Source organism: Ranitomeya variabilis, chromosome 1 (assembly GCF_051348905.1).
Source record: "Ranitomeya variabilis isolate aRanVar5 chromosome 1, aRanVar5.hap1, whole genome shotgun sequence".
NCBI lineage: Eukaryota > Metazoa > Chordata > Amphibia > Anura > Dendrobatidae > Ranitomeya > Ranitomeya variabilis.
This window is the reverse complement of record NC_135232.1, coordinates 223,907,665-223,929,401: the sequence shown is the minus strand read 5'-3', so window position 1 is coordinate 223,929,401 and position 21,737 is coordinate 223,907,665. Positions and strand designations below refer to the sequence as shown.

The 21,737-nt window shown below is 43.8% G+C and overlaps 1 protein-coding gene across 1 annotated transcript in view; it reads right to left on the bottom strand.

Moving 5' to 3' along the window:
• The window catches only part of MLXIP (MLX interacting protein), a 102,895-nt gene that overhangs the window by 7,838 nt on the left and 73,320 nt on the right, over window positions 1–21,737 (bottom strand). Inside the window, exons 8-12 of the mRNA XM_077293133.1 lie at window positions 21,036–21,139; window positions 18,839–19,433; window positions 7,397–7,518; window positions 6,795–6,975; window positions 1,810–1,913 (exon numbers count right to left, since the gene is read on the bottom strand). Of these exons, the coding sequence (XP_077149248.1) occupies window positions 1,810–1,913; window positions 6,795–6,975; window positions 7,397–7,518; window positions 18,839–19,433; window positions 21,036–21,139 (1,106 nt within the window). The remainder of the gene's footprint in view (window positions 1–1,809; window positions 1,914–6,794; window positions 6,976–7,396; window positions 7,519–18,838; window positions 19,434–21,035; window positions 21,140–21,737) is intronic.

Genomic DNA, 21,737 nt, shown 5'->3' with positions numbered 1-21,737 from the left:
TCAAATACAGTCATCACACTAAAACCTCCTACAGTGAACGGAAGAATCTGGATTACCTTATGGCAATGGCACGTATCACGGTGGGGTTGGGGATTTAGGCAGAAAGTGACCAATCAGTTCTTGAAGTTGATGTGTTGAAAGCAGAACAAAAATAGGCAAGTTGTGGAATATGAGTAACTAACAACGCCCAAATTGTGATTGCTAAAGGCAAATGGACACTATTCTTCCACTTTGCTAGAAGCATATGCCAGGAGTTTTTCCTAAACATATACTTTGAGTAGGCCCTCAATCTCCAGATGGAGGCCCAAAGTGTACTCTATTGTCCTGCTTCTGGCTGGTAAGTGTCTGGATACAGCAGATTGTGCCATTCTGTACAGGATCATTGCAAAAAAAACAAAACAAAAAAACACAACACTCTTATGGTATGGTTTAAATTTTTTTTATTTTGCAATACATCCCCATGGTGAACAGATGCCTTCATACCCATCAAGGTTGTGGCCATTGTTTGATGGAAACCTGTAGTGCAAAACATGTTTTGAGGGGTCTGGCCTGCACTCAGCAGTTAATACCTTCCAAAACTGAACCAAGACAAATGTAAAACAAAACCACCATTCAGTTACAGGGTCATAGGCAGCCGAGACCGACTTTTCACAGATGAGTGTTAGTAATGAAGGCTAGCCTGCCTGTCCTAGTTTCAGAACGGCTGTAGCACTATCTGGTGGGGGAGTTAATGCTGCCTACTAATAGTAAGGTGCAGGACATGCAGCAAATCCTGCCTTGCTGTATAGGGGGCTGTGTAGCCCCTGTCCACCATTGAAAGAAACTAACAGGCACACGACGATCAGAACAAAGAGTGGTGGAAGAAAGAAGCCTCATCTCTTGAATCAGGTTCATATGACAGGTCAGGTGAGTGCACGTCGCTTACTTGGGAAATATACAGGAAGCACTAAGGGAAGAAGACAAGCTACCAAATACAGTGATGCTGGGGAAAAGGCTTATCTCGATCCTTGCATTTTGGCATACAAGTAGAGGTTTCTTTTACACGCACCACCTATCTAAACATGTACAGCCCACCATGGCAACAGTAGTCCCTAATACAAATCTAGTGGGATCCATGCAAACAGTTCAGAGCCGTTTCAGTGGCACAAGAGGGTCAGCTAGACAGATGGTTTTAATGTTATGGCTGATGTGTTTAGTGTTAAAAACAGTGGTGACCATTGCAGTTCACAGTCCTTTTCTAGGCAGGGTGTAGGGTGATCCCTGAGACGACTTTCCCGCACGACTACGTAATGGCAAGTAGAAAGCAATTTTTGGAAATAATACAGATTATTAAGCCACATTATAGAGTTACAGTAGAATTTTGCAACACTATCGTAATCTTCAACATGTAATCAAGGCATAAGTGACATTTAAAAGGGTATTCACATGTCAAGCCAGGTAGGTTAAACCGTTTTCCAATAGGTTTTCTGTATTCATTTCACAGTTTAAGATTTTTAAAGTCATTCAAATAGGCACTTCATGGTTTACTGTAATGGACACGCACCCACGGGCGCAGACACACACGGCGCATAGACACCCACGAGCGCATGGTGCATGGACACACGGACTTGTAGGTCCTGACAGATAAGCAATGAAAGATTGCAAGTAGAGAGCTAGCAAAGCCGAAAAATATACTGGACAACTATATCATTTCATATAATATATACTTTTTTTTTTAAAATGAAAATATTGGCTTCACAACGCTCTTATTCAGACCGGTATGCTCATGACAATGGATTGATTATAAAAAAAACTCTGTCTCTACCCTACCTTGAGTGCAGAGCTTTGATGGTCAGCGGTGGTTTTTCCTGAGCTATGTGGTGGACTGAGGCTGTGTTCAGATGCACATGGTGATCCTTGCCTCGAATCTTGGCCTGAAAACGTCAAAACACAATTTGCGATAAAGAAATAAATATACAGGCAAATAGAAAAACATGATCATTAAAAACCAACTGCATTATTTTTCTGTTGAGGAGGAAAGAGATCCCAGATGTCTAACATTTCCAATATGTTGAATATGCAGCTCAAATATAAAGATCTCTCGGTATGTATGTATGTATGTATTGTGGCATAGCGACTGGTCGTGTGATTAATGGACGGTATGTATCGCAGAGGTGGGTGGCCCTGTGATGGAAGCCTGGGTAGGTTTTGCTCAAGCAGATCTACTGCTGAGGGATTTGTTTACATTGGAAAGGCTTCCAGGTGATTGGAGAGATGGGTGGGTTCAGTCACCTACAAACCCACCCAAAGAGGCGTGTCTGAACACGTAAGATGGTTTTGTGTGTAAGGACCTGTGGTGATGTCACGCTCACCTGACTAGCCATGTGACAGGTACCTGGGTGTGGTTACACCCATGTAAGGAGGTGTGTGTAGCACATGGAGTGAGTGTGTGGGTGTGTGTCAGGGTGGACACACTCCCATGTGTCCTGGCTGGACACTGCAGAGTGGCCTGTGTGTTGGACGGTTCCACGTGGGGACAGACGTCCTGAACAACACACAGAGACCATTTAGGCTGGAGAGCCTACGTGCTGGACATAGCACGGTCTGTGTGCCCACAGACGTGAGAGAGCGGAGCTCTATTATGGACATTGAGGAATCATCTGTCTGACGTAAGACTGTTTACCTGTTGTTCCTGTTGCAATGAGGTTTATGGAGCAATAAACCTGTGAACTTTTAAGGAAACGTGTCTCCCGAGTGTCATCTGCCGCACCTAAGCGAGTGTCCCCTAGACCCGTAGCGGGTGAAATGCTACAGTATGTATGTATGTATGTATGTATGTATGTATGTATGTATGTACAGTCATGGCCAAAAGTATTGACACCCCTGCAATTATGTCAGATAATACCCAGTTTCTTCCTGTAAATGATTGCAAACACAAATTCTTTGTTATTATTATCTTCATTTAATTTCTCTTAAATGAAAAAACACAAAAAGAATTGTCCTAAAGCCAAATTGGATATAATTTCACACCAAACATAAAAAAAGGGGTGGACAAAAGTATTGGCGCTGTTCGAAAAATCATGTGATGCTTCTCTAATTTGTGTAATTAACAACACCTGTAACTTACCTGTGGCACCTAACAGGTGTTGGCAATAACTAAATCACACTTGCAGCCAGTTGACATGGATTAAAGTTGACTCAACCTCTGTCCTGTGTCCCCTTGTGTGTCCCACATTGAGCATGGAGAAAAGAAAGAAGACCAAAGAACTGTCTGAGGACTTGAGAAACCAAATTGTGAGGAAGCATGAGCAATCTCAAGGCTACATGTCCATCTCCAAAGACCTGAATGTTCCTGTGTCTACCGTGCGCAGTGTCATCAAGAAGTTTAAAGCCCATGGCACTGTGGCTAACCTCCCTAGATGTGGACGGAAAAGAAAAATTGACAAGAGATTTCAATGCAAGATTGTGCGGATGTTGGATAAAGAACCTCGACTAACATCCAAACAAGTTCAAGCTGCCCTGCAGTCCGAGGGTACAACAGTGTCAAACCCTACTATCCGTCAGCGTCTGAATGAAAAGGGACTGTATGGTAGGAGACCCAAGAAGACCCAACTTCTTACTCTGAAACATAAAAAAAGCCAGGCTGGAGTTTGCCAAAACTTACCTGAAAAAGCCTAAAACGTTTTGGAAGAATGTTCTCTGGTCAGATGAGACAAAAGTAGAGCTTTTTGGGCAAAGGCATCAACAGAGTTTACATGAGAAAAAAAGAGGCATTCAAAGAAAAGAACACAGTCCCTACAGTCAAACATGGCGGAGGTTCCCTGATGTTTTGGGGTTGCTTTGCTGCCTCTGGCACTGGACTGCTTGACCGTGTGCATGGCATTATGAAGTCTGAAGACTACCAACAAATTTTGCAGTATAATGTAGGGCCCAGTATGAGAAAGCTGGGTCTCCCTCAGAGGTCATGGGTCTTTCAGCAGGACAATGACCCTAAACACACTTCAAAAAGCACTAGAAAATGGTTTGAGAGAAAGCACTGGAGACTTCTAAGGTGGCCAGCAATGAGTCCAGACCTGAATCCCATAGAACACCTGTGGAGAGATCTAAAAATGGTAGTTTGGAGAAGGCACCCTTCAAATATCAGGGACCTGGAGCAGTTTGCCAAAGAAGAATGGTCTAAAATTCCAGCAGAGCATTGTAAGAAACTCATTGATGGTTACCGGAAGCGGTTGGTCGCAGTTATTTTGGCTAAAGGTTGTGCAACCAAGTATTAGGCTGAGGGTGCCAATACTTTTGTCTGGCCCATTTTTGGAGTTTTGTGTGAAATGATCAATGTTTTGCTTTTTGCTTCATTCTCTTTTGTGTTTTTTCATTTAAGACAAATTAAATGAAGATAATACCAAAGAATGTGTTTGCAATCATTTTCAGGAAGAAACTGATTATCTGACAGAATTGCAGGGGTGTCAATACTTTTGGCCATGACTGTATGTATGTATGTATGTATGTATGCATGCATGCATAGTACAGACCAAAAGTTTGGACATACCTTCTCATTTAAAGATTTTTCAGTATTTTCATGACTATGAAAATTGTACATTCACACTGAAGGCATCAAAACTATAAATTAACACATGTGGAATTATATACTTAACAAAAAAGTGTGAAACAGCTGAAATTATCTTATATTCTAGGTTCTTCAAAGTAGCCACCTTTTGCTTTGATGACTGCTTTGCACACTCTTGGCATTCTCTTGATGACCTTCAAGAGGTAGTCACCGGGAATGGTCTTCCAATAATCTTGAAGGAGTTCCCAGAGATGCTTAGCACTTGTTGGCCCTTTTGCCTTCACTCTGCGGTCCAGCTCACCCCAAACCATCTCGATTGGGTTCAGGTCTGGTGACGGTGGAGGCCAGGTCATCTGGCGTAGCACCCCATCACTCTCCTTCTTGGTCAAATAGCCCTCACACAGCCTGGAGGTGTGTTTGGGGTCATTGTCCTGTTGAAAAATAAATTATGGTCCATCTAAATGCAAACCAGATGGAATAGCATGCCGCTGCAAGATGCTGTGGTAGCCATGCTGGTTCAGTATGCCTTCAATTTTGAATAAATCCCCAACAGTGTCACCAGCAAAGCACCCCCACACCATCACACCTCCTCCTCCGTGCTTCACGGTGGGAACCAGGCATGTAGAGTCCATCCGTTCACCTTTTCTGCGTCACACAAAGACACGGTGGATGGAACCAAAGATCTCAAATTTGGACTAATCAGAACAAAGCACAGATTTCCACTAGTCTAATGTCCATTCCTTGTGTTCTTTAGCCCAAACAAGTCTCTTCTGCTTTTTGCCTGTCCTTAGCAGTGGTTTCCTAGCCGCTATTTTACCATGATGGCATGTTGAACAAAGTCTCCTGTTAACAGTTGTTGTAGAGATGTGTCTGCTGCTAGAACTCTGTGGCATTGACCTGGTCTCTAATCTGAGCTGCTGTTAACCTGCGATTTCTGAGGCTGTGACTTGGATAAACTTATCGTCAGAAGCAGAGGTGACCCTTGGTCTTCCTTTCCTGGGGCGGTCCTCATGTGAGCCAGTTTCTTTGTAGTGCTTGATGGTTTTTGCAACTGCACTTGGGGACACTTTCAAAGTTTTCCCAATTTTTTGGACTGACTGACCTTCATTTCTTAAAGTAATGATGACCACTCGTTTTTCTTTACTTAGCTGATTTTTTCTTGCCATAATACAAATTCTAGCAGTCTATTCAGTAGGACTATCAGCTGTGTATCCACCAGATTTCTGCACAACACAATTGATGGTCCCAACCCCATTTATAAGGCAAGAAATCCCACTTATTAAACCTGACAAGGGCGCACCTGTGATGTGAAAGCCATTCCCGGGGACTACCTCTTGAAGCTTATGAAGAGAATGCCAAGAGTGTGCAAAGCAGTCATCAAAGCAAAAGGTGGCTACTTTGAAGAACCTAGAATATAAGACATAATTTCAGTTTCACACTTTTTTTGTTAAGTATATAATTCCACATGTGTTAATTCATAGTTTTGATGCCTTCAGTGTGAATTTACAATTTTCATAGTCATGAAAATACCAGAAAAATCTTTAAAGGGACTCTGTCACCTGAATTTGGAGGGAACAATTTTCAGCCATAGGGGCGGGGTTTTCGGGTGTTTGATTCACCATTTCCTTACCCGCTGGCTGCAATATTGGATTGAAGTTCATTCTCTGTCCTCTATAGTACACGCCTGCGTAAGACAAGATTGCCTTGTGCAGGCATTTACTACGGAGGACAGAGAATGAACTTCAATCCAATATTGCAGCCAGCGGGTAAGGAGAGGGTGAATCAAACACCCGAAAACCCCGCCCATATGACTGAAAATAGTTCCCTCCAAATTCAGGTGACAGAGTCCCTTTAAATGAGAAGGTGTGTCCAAACTTTTGGTCTGTACTGTATGTATGTATGTATGTATGTATGTATGTATGTATGTATGTATGTATGTATGTATGTATGTATGTATGTATGTAATATATATATAATCAGACTACACTTACCGAATATTGACATATGCTATAGTATGAATGCAGATTGGCACACATCAGGGAATATCCCTGACATATACCATTAGTGTGATGTGAACAGAGCCTTGCACTAGGTAGAGAACACAGCAACCTGTCTACACAGCGTACTAAGCCCCCACACACTCCGTGCATTAGGATGTCCATCATAGCTAAACAGACAACCAATATACAGAAAAATAACTGATATGTTGCTATAAAATACATCACAGCATGGTGAATTCTTCTGAACTCACAGGATGAAGGCGAGGGCACAGTACTGCAGTTCTGTAATGGGGTCATCTCTCGCTTCACCAGGTTATCTTGACTTGGACTGGGAAAGAGCCTAGAAACAGCTGACTGGGACTTCTGGTTCCCCTGAGATTTCTTTGTTGGTCCAACAAAAATACTCCCATGAAATTCTGACATCCCAGAGGTCTGTGAGATGGAGACATAGTAGTAAGTATAAGTTCTGCATACGGCTGATGTACTAACCAGTATGCTATATTGGAGCATGTGCGCATGGCGCCTTATAGGTGCAGTCATACACACATCAGTTATGAAGAAGATACTTTAGGAAAACGCTGGCACTGTTTTTCCAGATGATTCTTCTTTGACCTCTTTATTTTTGGCCTTTGGAAGGTTTTTTTTCCTTTAAAATACTTTTTCCAGGTGGGTTCCAGGCTCTGCCTGTAAAAGACGCCGTGGGCACAGACCCTTAATCAAGATCTATACCAATACACAATTTGCCATGTGACTGGCTCAAATTTTAATATGGCTGTCTGAACCCGGCCTAAAGATCTAGACGAGTCTAATACTAGCAATGGTGAACGTTTATAATGGCCATGAACAGTCTTACTCCTGCGATTCCAGCTGGCGCGATGACTACATTGGACTGTGTAATCCTTGGTGCCAACAAGGTATCGGTCTTCAGCGAGGCAGGAGATACGATCACAGCTGGAGTCTGACCTGAAAAGTGCGCTGAAAGAGACACGAGTTGTCAGAGTCGACACCATGTAATACTTTTATGTACAAGTAAGAGGAGGCAAAGACAGACCACTGATATATTTAAGGGGGTATTTCAGTGTTCGGAAAAAAATTGTTGTCCATTGTGCAACCAAAAATGATACAATTTTGCAATATAATTTCCAAATGAATTACTTACGGGTCACAAGATCGCTGCAGTTCTTGCAGGAAGGAGACAAATTCCCTTATGCCAAGTTAACAAGCTGCATTTTTTTTTTTTATGCAAATTAAAAGCTGCTTTTTTACAGTAGCAGCAAAAGCTAAGGGATTTCAGAAACCTCATGAACACGCTTTATTGCTTTCTTCCTGACCGAATTGGAAAACTGCAGCATGTCAATTTTTTCCAGAGATTTTGCAACATTTTTTCAGCCTCAAAGCAATGCTTAAGTGCAAAAAAAGCAGCAAAAACGCTGCCATCAGTTTTTGCAGAGTTTTTGATGAAAAATTAGTAGGTACAGTGGGATGTGAAACCCATTTATTTTTGGGATTTTCCCAAGGTTAAACTAGAATGCCTTGATGTCCTCACATGAGCCTGGATGCTACAATTTGTATAGTTTACTGTAATGAAACTAATGATGTGTGAAAGTGATCAATGCCCGACCAAAACGTGAAGGTGATCAATGCCCTTCCAATGTTTTCAGTAAACAACGAGCGACCATTTCAACTTCCCCCACTGTCTTTACATTTGAAAGTGTGTATTTTTTCATGCACTCAACCTTCGTTCATGGCTTCATTGCTTCATACATGAATCCAGTTTTTTTTTTTCACACTATTCACTATTTATCCAAACTTTTTCCACTAAATAACTTGATCAAATTGCCTTTTTTTCCCCCAAAAAAAGTATTATGATTTCATATAAGTCTTGCAATTGTGACCTAACACCTTGCACGGTTTATGCTTGCAAGGTGGAAGCAAAGGTGAACTTTGTGATCTTAAAAAAGCAGCAAAATTAAAATAAAAAAAACACACATTTTATAGTTTCCTTTCAATTTTAATCCACTTTTGACTTTGGCAGTTTTTGGTGCATTTTATCCAGCATAAAGTATCTCCTATATCACACTTGATAACCTATTCTCAATATCATTAATTCACAATTTCTCTATGTGATAATATGTGGTCAACCTACTATCTCCTTCCCCCCCATCCTGTAGAATGTAAGCCCGCAAGGGCAGGGTCCTCACCCCTCTGTATCAGTCTGTCATTGTTAGTTTGCTTACTGTAAGTGATATCTGTAATTTGTATGTAAGCCCTTCTCATGTACAGCACCATGGAATCAATGGTGCTATATAAATAAATAATAATAATAATCGTGTCAATTTCTACAGGCTTAACAAAACTGCAATACTAAATGTCTACCACTAGGTGTCCTTGTTTACTTTTATATTGTTTTTTTTTGTTACTATATTTTGGGATGTCCACTGAGAAGCGAACCTTGAATTCTAGACAAAACTTACACTTAATGCAAAATAAAAATGAAGATACAGAATAAAAAGGCAAATTTACGTCTTGATTAAATGTTCATTAAATGGCAATATATTATACTGGTGGGCAGTATAGGAGTTTATTTTACTAGTGTAAACTATCTATTTTCATCCATGTTCTGCAAATTGAGATTCTGGTTTGGCTTTTATCCCAAGGCTTGTTAAAGCAGGTCAGCAGGATTTTGCTAAGTAAACTATAGACATTATGTCCACAAGGAGAACAGTTACCCCTTAGATCCCAACTACGATATTGGCTTTATTTTATGAGCCAGCCACTTACATATTATATTTTTCATTGTCCTCATGGATACCTGGGATTTATAGTACAGTGCACTAATCTTATTCCTGTACCCCAATTTGGGTGAGCGCCCCTATTTTCACATTAGACTATTATTCTGGCTACTGATAGAACTGCCTTTATATTACACCTGTGCTTTTAGCTGGAACATTCAGGTTAGATCACCGTTACTGGAGGTGAAGCGCAGGGGGATTTTTACACCACACTATTAAACATTAAAATGAGGGGGCATAATTCCACAGTAAAGTGAACTGAAGCAACCAATGCCAGGCAGCTGCTCATCGAGGCAGTGGAGACTGTGGAATATTGTGCACAGTTCTGCACACTGGGGTACAAGCTCAAATGGAGCAGGTTCTAAGGTAGGGCCACAAGATAAAACAGGGAACCCAGAAACACTGCCACAGAATTTAGTATATACACCTTTGAATTGACTTTTAATACATTTTTAAAGTAGGAATTTTATTATTTTGTCTACTGACTTCAACTATAACAAGAAGGTATCCACTGTGTCTAGTGGGGGGAGCTTCGAAAGGGATTCTTTATTGTAGAAGCAGCAAGAACATGGATCTCTCTGCCAGAGGAAGTAGTGACTGTTAAATGTTTATGGTCCAACCTTTAACTAATTATTATCCAGCCACATGATAGGTGATAAATGTATGATCGCAGAGTCTGATTGCTGCAACCCCCACTGTTCACAAGGATGGGGGTCCTAAAGTCAGCTTGAGTGGAGCATGTGTGAGCGTCAGTTTATTTCTTGTCTATCGGAGTTGTCAACACCTGCATCTTTTCTCTGTACTTACAGATATAGTGGAGAGCGACGTCTAAAGGCCCCGTCTCACTAAGCGATTTACCAACGATCACGACCAGCGATACGACCTGGCCGTGATCGTTGGTAAGTCGCTGTGTGGTCGCTGGGGAGCTGTCACACAGACAGCTCTCTCCAGCGACCAACGATCAGGGGAACGACTTCGGCATCGTTGAAACTGTCTTCAACGATGCCGAAGTCCCCCTGCAGCACCCGGGTAACCAGGGTAAACATCGGGTTACTAAGCGCAGGGCCGCGCTTAGTAACCCGATGTTTACCCTGGTTACAAAAAAAAAACAAACAGTACATACTCGCCTTTCGGTGTCCAGGTCCCTTGCCGTCTGCTTCCTGCTCTGACTGAGATCCGGCCGTACAGTGAGAGCAGAGCGCAGCGGTGACGTCACTGCTCTGCTCTCACTTCTCACTGTACGGCGGCAGTCAGTGAGAGCAGGAAGCAGACGGCAAGGGACCTGACGGACATCAGAAGGCGAGTATGTACTGTTTGTTTTTTTTTACATTTACGCTGGTAACCAGGGTAAACATCGGGTTACTAAGTGCGGCCCTGCGCTTAGTAACCCGATGTTTACCCTGGTTACCAGTGAAAACATCGCTGGATCGGTGTCACACACACCGATTCAGCGATGTCAGCGGGACCTCAACGACCAAAAAAAGGTCCAGGCCATTCCGACACGACCAGCGATCTCGCAGCAGGGGCCTGATCGCTGGTACGTGTCACACATAGCGAGATCGCTATGGAGGTCGCTGTTGCGTCACAAAACTTGTGACTCAGCAGCGATCTCGCTAGCGATCTCGCTATGTGAGACGGGGCCTTTAGTTGAAGCCACCTGATGAATGAACAGGTTACTACTTTTAACTGCTTCATGGTTTATAATTCCTGAAGTGGTTAATAGTCAAAGTCACAAACTTGCACAGCAATGTCGTTTTTACATTGCTGTGCATTATGTTCATGTTTTGTGTAACTTTCAGGCAGATGTCAGATGGAATCTGCCAGAAAAAGACGACGTGCGCACATACCCTTGGATGAGTTGATGGTTCTAGGTTGTTTTTTTTTTTTTTTTTTTTAATTCCAATATTGTTATGTTCCTAGGAAGTGACTTGGTGCTTTTAAAGGGACTCTGTCACAGAGATTTGCAGGATCAGCAGAAAATTCCATAATAAAGCACATTCCAAAAGTGATCAGGACTTAAAGATAGATATGGTATAAAGGGTATTATAGGAATCGGACAACCTCTTTAAAAGGGAATCTGTCACCCCCAAAATGGCGGGTGAGGAAAGCCCACCGGCATCAGGGGCTTATCCACAGCATTCTGGAATGCTGTAGATAAGCCCCCGATGTATCCTAAAAGATGAGAAACTAAGAGTTAGTCATACCCTTAACGGTATTTCCAGGAGTCCATCATGACAGCACCACAAGGAGGTTGCTCTTCATATCCTTGATAGGGACAGGAACACAGAAGAGGTTAAATAGCCCCTCCCCACTTCCACCCTTCAGTGATTTTACAAAGTACCACACCAGGATAGATACAACGCAATTTTATTGAACTTCCTCTCTATACATGTTTATATCACACATCAGACAGGAGTTCAAGGGAGGGTAAATAACGGGTGCTGTCATGATGGACTCCTGGAAATACCGTTACCGGTATGACTAACTCTTAGTTTCCAGGTCGCCCCTCATGACAGCGCCACAAGGAGAAATACCAAATAACTCCTATTTAGGGCGGGATTACGGCTTGGAGGACTTTCCTACCAAAGCCAGTCTGTTGATTTGACAGAACGTCTAGTTTGTAATGTCTACAAAAGGTATTTGAGCTACACCAAGTTGCCGCCCGGCAAATCTGGACCATGGATGCACCCGCACTCTCTGCCCATGAAGCAGATATTGCTCTCAGAGAGCGGGCTTTTAGATGTTCTGGAGGGGATTCACCGGCTGAAGTGTACGCAGCGCAAATGGTAGATTTAATCCATCTGGCTAGAGTCCACTTTTGAGGCTTTTTTTGCCTCTATTCTTCCCAGACATCTGGATAAAGAGGTTTGAATCAATTCTCCAGCCGTCTGTAAGTTTTAGATACTGCAATACTGTTCTCTTAACATCCAGGGAATGGAGAGAATGTTCTTTATCATTGTTGAAGTTCTGACAGAACGTAGGCAAGATCATTTTCTGGCTTCTGTGAAAGTCCGTCACAACTTTTGGAAGAAACGAGGGATCCAACCTTAGAACAATACAATCTTCTTGTATCTTCAAGTATGGATCTGTTATGGACAGGGCCTGGATTTCGCCTATTCTCCTTGCTGTCGTTATTGTGACTAGGAAGACAGTCTTGAATGTTACAGACTTTAGGTCTGCCTGATCAAGTGGCTCGTATGGAGCTTTTCGTAATTCATTTAGTACCAGTGTGAGGTTCCATGAGGGTACTGAACTTCTTATTGTCAGTCTGATACGTTGCGTAGCCTTGATGTATCTTATTATCCAGGGATGATTCGCTAGTGGATAATCATAAAAGGCACTTAACGCTGAGATTTTTACCTTTAGCGTACTAGGCCTCAAGCCCATATCAAAGCCTGTTTGGAGGAAATTTAAGATTTGAAGAATATTTGGTTCTTGGAGAACGGATATTGGAGTATTGGTCTGAGCACAAAATTTCTTCCAAATTTTTTGGTATATAGCCGAGGTTACCGGCTTTCTGCTCTTTTTCATGGTTGAGATGACAGACTCCGACAGTCCTTTTGATCTCAAGATCTCCTTTTCAAGATCCATGCTGAGAGTTGCAGCATCTTTAGATTTTGATGGACCAGCGGTCCCTGCGTTAGGAGATCCTGCCTCAGTGGTAGTAGAACTGGATCTTCCATCGCCATCCACTTCAGCAGAGAAAACCAGCTCCTCTTGGGCCAATATGGCACTATGAGAATCACTACCGTTAGACTTTCCTGAATTTTCCTCAAAACTCTGGGAATTAGGGCTAATGGAGGGAACGCGTATGCAAGTTCCATGTCCCAATGTTGAGCCAAGGCATCTATGCCAGCCGGACTGTCTCTTAGATTTAATGAAAATAATTTTTCCGTTTTTGTATTGTTTTTTTGAGGCGAATAAATCTATTTGCGGATTGCCCCATTGTCGAGTTAGCTGAGTAAAGACTTCTTCGTTTAGAGACCATTCTGACGGCTGCACTTTCTCCCTGCTGAGAAAGTCCGCTATTTGGTTCTGTGAACCTTTTAGATGCACCGCTGTGATGGATTTCACGGAATTCTCCACCCAGGAGAATATTGTTTCTGCTAGAGCCGGAAGTGGACGGTGCCTTGGTCCTCCCTGATGTAGGAGAAAGGCTACCGTGGTCGAGTTGTCTGAGAAGACTCGGATGTGGTGTCCCTGCATCTCATATTGGCACCTTTTTAGTGCTTCCCAGACCGCTCTGAGTTCCCTGTAGTTGGAGGAACTGTTGCGTACTGATGATGGCCATGTCCCCTGTAGGTATCACCCTTATATGTGGGCTCCCCAGCCTCTTGAGCTCGCATCGGTGGTTATGTTTACGCATGGAGATAATCTCCATGGTTTTCCTCTTTTGAGGTTTTCTATGTCGATCCACCATGAGAGGGACTGTTTTACCTCGTTGGGTAACCACATCCTGTTGTCTAAAGACTTTTCCTTCCCGTTCCATACTGAAAGAACTTCTCTTTGAAGCATTCTGGAGTGAAACTGGCTCCACTGTATGCTGGGGATACATGAGGTCATCAGTCCTAGAACCCTCATAGCTTTCCTGATGGAAATGTATTTGCGTTTCTTTATTGCTTGAAGTTCTTTTTTGATTGACCGTTGTTTTAGGTCTGGTAGGAAGGAGTATTCCAGTTCAGAATTTAAAAGTACGCCCAGAAATATTTTCTGTGTCTCTGGTTCGAGACTTGACTTTTTAAAATTTATTATCCACCCCAGACGGTTCAGGAGTGACATGGTAATCCTTAAAGATTCTTCCATCTGTTGAGATGAATCTGCTATCAATAACGGATCGTCCAGGTATGGTGCGATGAGAACTTCTTTTTCTCTTAGATGGGCCATGACCTCCGTCATGAGCTTTGTGAATATCCTTGGGGCAGAGGAGAGGCCGAATGGTAGACATTGGTACTGGAAATGAAGTATTCTCCTGCGGTTTCTTATTGCAAATCTGAGGAATTTTTGATGCGAGGGATGGATGGGAACATGATAGTATGCATGTTTGAGATGTAGCGTGCACATTACCGAGTTCTTTTTTATTAACGGTATAATTGATTTGAGAGATTCCATCTTGAAGCGTTTGTACGCCACCCATTTGTTTAATGGTTTTAAGTTTATTATTGTACGGTATTCTCCGCTTGTTTTTTTTATGGAGAACAGACTGGAGTAATGACCCTGGAAATGCTGATGATGGGGTACTGGTATTATGACCTGTAAGTCCAAGAGTTCCTGTATGTCTTAGCAGTCTTTGATGTACTGCTGACGACTCTGTCTGTGTTAAACAGAATCTCTTGGGGGGTAGATTAGTAAACTCTATCTTGTACCCCTGTGCAACTGTCTGTAGAATCCACTGATTCTGAGTAATGTTCTGCCATCCCCCTAGGAAGTATTGTAGTCTTCCTCCTATGTTGTTGGCGTCATTGTTTGCTGGGACCTGACAACTGGTCTCGAAAGGACCCTCTTCCTCTGCCCCCCTTAGGGTAGCTCCATCTGCCGGACTTCCCTTTCCCTCTGTAGTCCTGTCTTGGGTGGGAGCGAGTTTTCCGAAAGAATTGTGTTTTCTTTGGCTTCTCTTCAGGGAAGCCTTTTTTCTTGTCGCATGCTTTCTCGAGTAGCTCGTCCAGGACTGGACCAAAGACGTGAGATCCTGAGAATGGAATTGAACACAGCTTATTCTTTGATTGGGTATCTCCCGTCCATGATCTCAGCCATAAGGCCCTTCTTGCTGCGTTTGACAGAGCATTATTTCTGGCAGCAAAACGCACTGATTCTGCTGAGGCATCCGCCATGAAATCAGTCGCCATTCTCAGAACTGAAAGAGATTTTACGATTTCTTCCCTTGGAGTTCTGTCTTTAATATGACTCTCCAGCTCGTCCACCCAAAGGCTCAGGGATCTTGCTACAGAGGTAGCCGCTATGTTCGTTTTCATAATGGCGGCTGACGATTCCCAGGCTTTTTTGAGAAGATCTTCTGACCTCTTATCCATTGGGTCCTTTAACACTGACGAATCTTCAAAGGGGATAGCTGTTTTTCTTGTGACCTTGGCCACTGGGATATCAATTTTCGGAACGGATTCCCAGATCTTAGTCTCCTCTGGATCAAAGGGAAGACGGTACTTGAAGTCTCTCGGGACTACTAGTTTCTTCCCCACGTCTTCCCATTCTTCCATTATCATAGCTGTTATATGATTGTTGACTGGAAAAACTCTATTCCTGCGAGTTCTTAGGCCCCCGAACATTTCATCTTGAACCGATAGTGGCTCAGACAAGTCCTCTATTTTCATAGTGCTCCTAACTGCTTTTAGCAGCACATCCGTATTTTCGGACGAGAACAGGTATCTCTTCCGTTCTTCTGGAAACGCGGCCGATGGATTACTCCCTTCATCTGAGCCTGGATCGGAGTACCCTGAGACCTCTCCTTCCTCAGAACTTAAGTCCATATCCCATCTAGGCATTTTAGGCCGTGGAGACTGGGGCGGCACCATCGTAGACACTGTAGACTGGACTTCGTCTCTAATCATGCTTTTGATATTGTCTAATAACGAAGCCTGTTCGTCCTTTAGAAGTTTAGCGATGCATTTTTCGCATAACTTCTTATAGCCATCTGGGAGCTTAGTGGTGCACAGCGGACATCTGATAGTCCTTTTCTTAACAGATGGCCTCTCGGTAATGTCCTTATCCTGTAAATGTAAAGGAGATCCCTGTAGCTACGGATCTAGAGTACTGTAATGTCTCCCATACCACGTATTACTCACATGGTCCGTGGGTAGCTCTAAGGATTGGACGTCTGGACGGCTAGCACCTTCCATCTTACTGAGTCAAGTGTGCTGTCAGTTGTCCGTCATTAAGTAGTCAGTCTTACCCAGCTTCAAGACATCTGATTCGTCCTCCCTCCGAGCTCAGCTGCCGGCCTCCACGGTGATTCCAGGTCCCCAGCTGAATTGCGCATGAGTCATCTTCGGAATGCACGCCGACCAGCCTGGGACCTAGATTCTGGCGCACAATCCAGCCGCCATTCTGTTCCGGTCTCTGCTTCCCCTGCAGCTTCCCGGTGTACCCGGAAATGCTTCAGCGCCGCCGACCCCGGGAATCCGGCCACGCACCCGGAAGTCGTCACTCTGACCAGGCGCCGGACCGGAAGTCCGGGGAACGACGCCAACACCGGCCGCACGTGGAGCCTGAGGGAGCGCCGGACACCGCAGCCGCTGTCTCAGAGCCCCTTTGTGAGGGGATGAGACAGGCCCTGGGAGCACACAGCTCAACCTAGTTGCGGAGGTACCTCCGTCAGTATCCAGCAACACTGAGGAGTCTTCACTGCAAGACTCTCGCGGCCAGAGCCCCCTCCAGAAGGATGGGACCGCACTCAGGAGCTCCTGCTCTACCGAGGCCTGACTTCAATCAGGTAAAAATCCATTTTCTGGAGAACTCTCTCCTGCGTCTGTCCCTGATAGGGACAGGAAAAACACTGAAGGGTGGAGGTGGGGAGGGGCTATTTAACCTCTTCTGTGTTCCTGTCCCTATCAAGGATTTGAAGAGCAACCTCCCTGTGGTGCTGTCATGAGGGACGACCTGGAAAAAGACGTTAGATTATACTCACCCAAGGGCGGTCCCGCTGCTGGTCCGGGTCCGGCGCCTCTCATCTTCATCAGAAAGGTCAGTGAGGCCCACGCCTGCACACTGCAGTACTTTGCTCTGCCCTCAACAGGGCAAACAAAGTATGCCTGCGCAGGAGCTGCAACTTGAAAACCAGAAAAGGACATCATCCTATGAAGATGGGAGGCCCCGGACCAGCAGCGGGACCGCCCCTGGGTGAGTATAATCTAACGTCTTTTTCTCATCTTTTAGGATACACCGGGGGCTTATCTCACCCGCGATTTTGGGGGTGACAGGTTCCCTTTAAAGAGGTTGTCCAATTCCTATAATACCCTTTATACCACATCTATCTTTAAGTCCTGATCACTTTTGGAATGTGCTTTATTATGGAATTTTCTGCTGATCCTGCGAATCTCTGTTTTGTTTTGGAGGCGATTCTCAAACAGGACCCTATAGTGATTTTCCCGTAGCTTCCATCAAGGCCCCTGAAACACAACGTCAGCAGGCGGCTGTGGTCACTTACCATAGCTTCCGTCACCGCTGTCCCCTGATGACATCCTGTTTCAGTAACAGGATTGGGGGTTGATGGGGAAGTCACCACAGCTGCTGTCCTCGCCATCAGCATCTTCAATAGCAACCACCACATTTCTGTCCCTGCCGAAATCTCTGCTTCTAACACCGTCCACTCTCTCCCATTATCTAATCTAAATCAGGGGGTGGTGATAGAAGTAGGGCAAGTGACAGCACTGCTGCCCTCTGAAGATTTGCTCACCTTGCTTTTAATCACCGCCCCTGATGACTGTTCATTTCAGTGATAGAAAGAAAAAAGGTGTCCGAAGCAAAGACTCAGTCGTAAAAACAGTGCATCATCAGGGGATAGCAATGATAAAAGCTATGGTAAGCCACCCCGATGACGTCCTATGTCAGAGGGGTAATGGAGAGGTGACAATTGTAGGAGAGTGAGTGCAGAGCCATCCTCCTGTGATGTCCCATTTAAGACTGCCTTAAAATGAAGCCATCACAAGAAGTGAAGGAAAAAGGGAATAGCAGTATAGGGAATTTTATAATAAAGCAAATTACAAAAATGGTTATGGATTAAAAGACAGATATTTATAAAGGGCCTTATATATCAGACCACCCCTTTAACATTGCTCTAAAACAGGGTTCAGAAACCAGTGAGCCAACAGAGCAAAGCCTGACAGCCGCTCAATATCTGGCCCCTCGAAAATGATATGGTCAACGTGTAGTCCCACATGTATAATTTTCACAGAAAGTGAAGGTAAGGCCTCTTTCACACTTCAGTCTCTTGGCGTCAGTTTGAATAAGCCGTTTTCGTCAAATAGCGGATCCGCCATTTTTTTGGGCAGATCCGCTATTTTCCCATAGACTTGCATTAGCGACAGATTGTGGCGGATGGTTGTCCGTTCCATCCGCCATGTGACGGATCCGTCGAGAGTTGGCGGACGTCATCTAGACATAGACGGACATTATAACGTTTGTCTGCGCCGAAATGGCTGTTCGCGACGGATCCGTCACGTCCGCCATTCCATAGAATGGCCGCCTATGGGCGACGGATCCGTCGCGACCGTCATTTGGCGGGTCCGTCGCCCCAATCCGCTTTTTCAATTGCGCATGCTCCAAAAAGTAGATTCTTTTCCCAGACAACCCCCAAGTAACGGTTCCGTCAAAAAAACGGATCCGTTTTCTCAACAATTGTGACGGATCCGTCACTATGTCGGAGCAGACTGACACCAAACAACTGAAGTGTGAAAGAAGCCTAAGCAGTAATGGTGTAGGGACAATTGCAAAAACTGAACATTTGCTTTTCGTTCATATTCCCAGAAATACGCCAATGCTGTAAATAATCTTACCAGGAGTAAAAAGTAAAGACACAGTCTCTGGCTGGGGTGCAGGCACAATCTTCTGAGGCTGCTTCTTCTTGGCTCCAGAGCTGGAGATGGCATAGTATGTACTAGAATGAGGGGCATTGTGCGGAGCCACCCCTGCGGGTTGCAGTGAAATGTTACAAGGCACTTGTTGCTGAGTAGCAAGAATGAGGTTCTGGCTCTGGCTGAAGGTAGTTGCAGAAGGATTTTGAGTCAGTGTGGCAGAGGCCGTGTGTGTGATCACGGTGAAGTTACACACTTGGAACTTATCACTGTCCGGGCTAGCAAAGGAAGGCTGGGGTGCCAGGCGAGGATTTGGAGGCACGGCTGGTGGAGCAGAAGGGGTCTGGAAATTCGTCACTGGAGGTGGAAAAACAGGGACAAAACCGTGCTGATTGCTTATAGCAGTCTCTGAGTTAAACTTGACTGGCCCATGGACAGCGGAGATGCTGCCTAGACTGGACGCTCGCTCCCTTCTCACTTCAGGTACTCGAGGAAGGATGGAAGGAGGACCTGGAGACGGGATTAACTCCTCATCAAGATTCACTGGTGCAAGGGTGCTTGATGGTAATATAGGAGGCTGTAAGAAAAAGGTTGGGAGAATAGAAACATTTACTAGAAAATTCAGCACCAATATCCTGCAATATAAGGCTGCGTCCACACCACCGTATTGTCGGTAAGAGTGCAGTAAGTGGAAAAATTGGAAGCACTAGGACTAAAGTTGGTTAATTGGACAGCCCTACTAAGCTTTTAGTTTTTTTAAACCACAAACAAAATGCTTTGGTAAAAAAATAAATAAAATCGCTGACTCTTACATTTTGGATGAGATTCGCCTATTCAAGTACATAGGTGCAAAAGAAAAAAAAAAAAAAAAAAAATGAAATAAAAATATATAAGGCTTTTACACTTACCGGGTTTTTTGTGGCCCGTTATTGTGGGCCGTAACGCCGCAATTATCACGGTCTGCTGCAATAAAGGACCGCAAAAAGCTTGCGGATCGCCATTTTTCGGGTTTTCAATACTATGGAAAAAGTATTGGAAAAAAACGGCGTTCCACAAAACCGGAAGTGACTGTCCATGTTTTCAATGGGGGCCATGTCCGTAAGCCGTGAAAAAGATCGAGCAGGCTCAATATTTTTTCACGGCCGTAAATACAGCCCTCGCGCCTATACAGTGCACCGTAAAATTATTAACATCTAACATTAAAACATCTGCAAGGTGTTTGTATGTTCTCCCTGTTTTTGCGTGGGTTTCCTCCAGGTTCTCCAGTTTCCTGCCACATTCCAAAGACATACTGATATGGAATTTAGATTGTGAGCCCCATCAGGGACAGCGATGATAATGTGTGCAAAACTGTAAAGTGCTGCGTAATAGGTTAGCACTATATAACAATAAAGATTTTTATTATTATTATTATAATTATACCTAGGAAACTATTTGGTATTGCGGATTTATAAAAACAAATGCAATACACATCCCAAACGGATGACAGGACAGATGTAAAATAGTTTAATTGTAAGTTTTTTATATGCTGGTGTGAATTTAGCCTTACATTGTATATTTTCCCCAGGAAATTTTAATAACCGCATAATAAATAAAACCCTCGCCAAAATGTCTATCCACTATTGATACTAGGCCTGAAAGTTAGAAATGCCTCTGGCTCTTTCATGACAAGCAAGTCTCGCCCTTAGGCCTCGCTCACATGTGTGAACAAAAAAAAGAAATAAAAAAAAAAGCTACGATTTTCATCCAGAAAAGTAGGACGAGTGCCATAGGAATACAATGCAATTTTATTCTCACCCATATGACATCAGTATGCAATGCGTTTCTTTTCTCTGCAACTATTATTCTACAAATCATTTACAGTGTTCTATGCTGCAGAATGGCAATGTATCCATAGAAATCGGACAGCATACGGATGGTCCATGTGACATCTGTTCTTATTTTCTCGCATTGGCGAGTCTCGTCCGATATCCGCGGCCACTAGCAGCATGCTGCAATTTTTTGCTCATCTAGATTCCAGCTGAGAAAAGCTCGAAGATGATCTCAAACTCACTGAATAACATTGGTTGGTGCAAGTACAACATGATTTTTTTTCTCGCATTGTACTCGCCGATTTTACACACAAGTGGGAGCGAGGTCTAAGTCTGCGGAACAAAAATGCAGATGAGAGATATCTTACCGCCTGATTACAGGAGCGCAACGCAGGGTCAGGCAGTGGGACGGCAGGCACAGAAGACGAAGAACTGAATAAAGTGGATGACAGGGATTTGGAAGAAAAAATATCTGGAAAAAAAAATTAAAATTGACAAACAATATTAATTTACACTTAAGTTATATGTGACTAAATCATTTTTATTACAATAAGTAAAGTTTTTGTAAATATTTGACAAAATACACAGGCAAGGTTTCTTTCAATTTTATAAAGGGAAAAGGTCACATAAAAAAAAAAAAAATGCTATTAACCTGCAGATATGGGGTTAATCTGAAAGTTAATAGCACTGTGTATCTACCCAATACTCACAGTTAGACCTCCGCTGCTGGGAGGAAATTAACTTTATTCCCTCGGGCAACTTTTGGGTTTCAGTCAAGGGGACGGCGCCGATGCGGGTTCATGTACCACTCTGTGTATAGAGAGCGGCAGCTGTAACGGCGCCCCTGGCACTGACCGACAGTAGCTCAGCATTAGGGTCGGCAGTTACAGCCGCCGCGCTCTATACACAGAGTGGTACATGAACCCATGGCAGAGCCGCTCCGTGACCAAACGCTGCTGGAGGGTATAAAGTTCTAAAGACTTGCATGCTCATCCATGCAATGTTATGGTCAGCATTGCATTGTTCCTGGAATCAAGGCAGATTGACAAGCGGAATGGTAACATCTAATG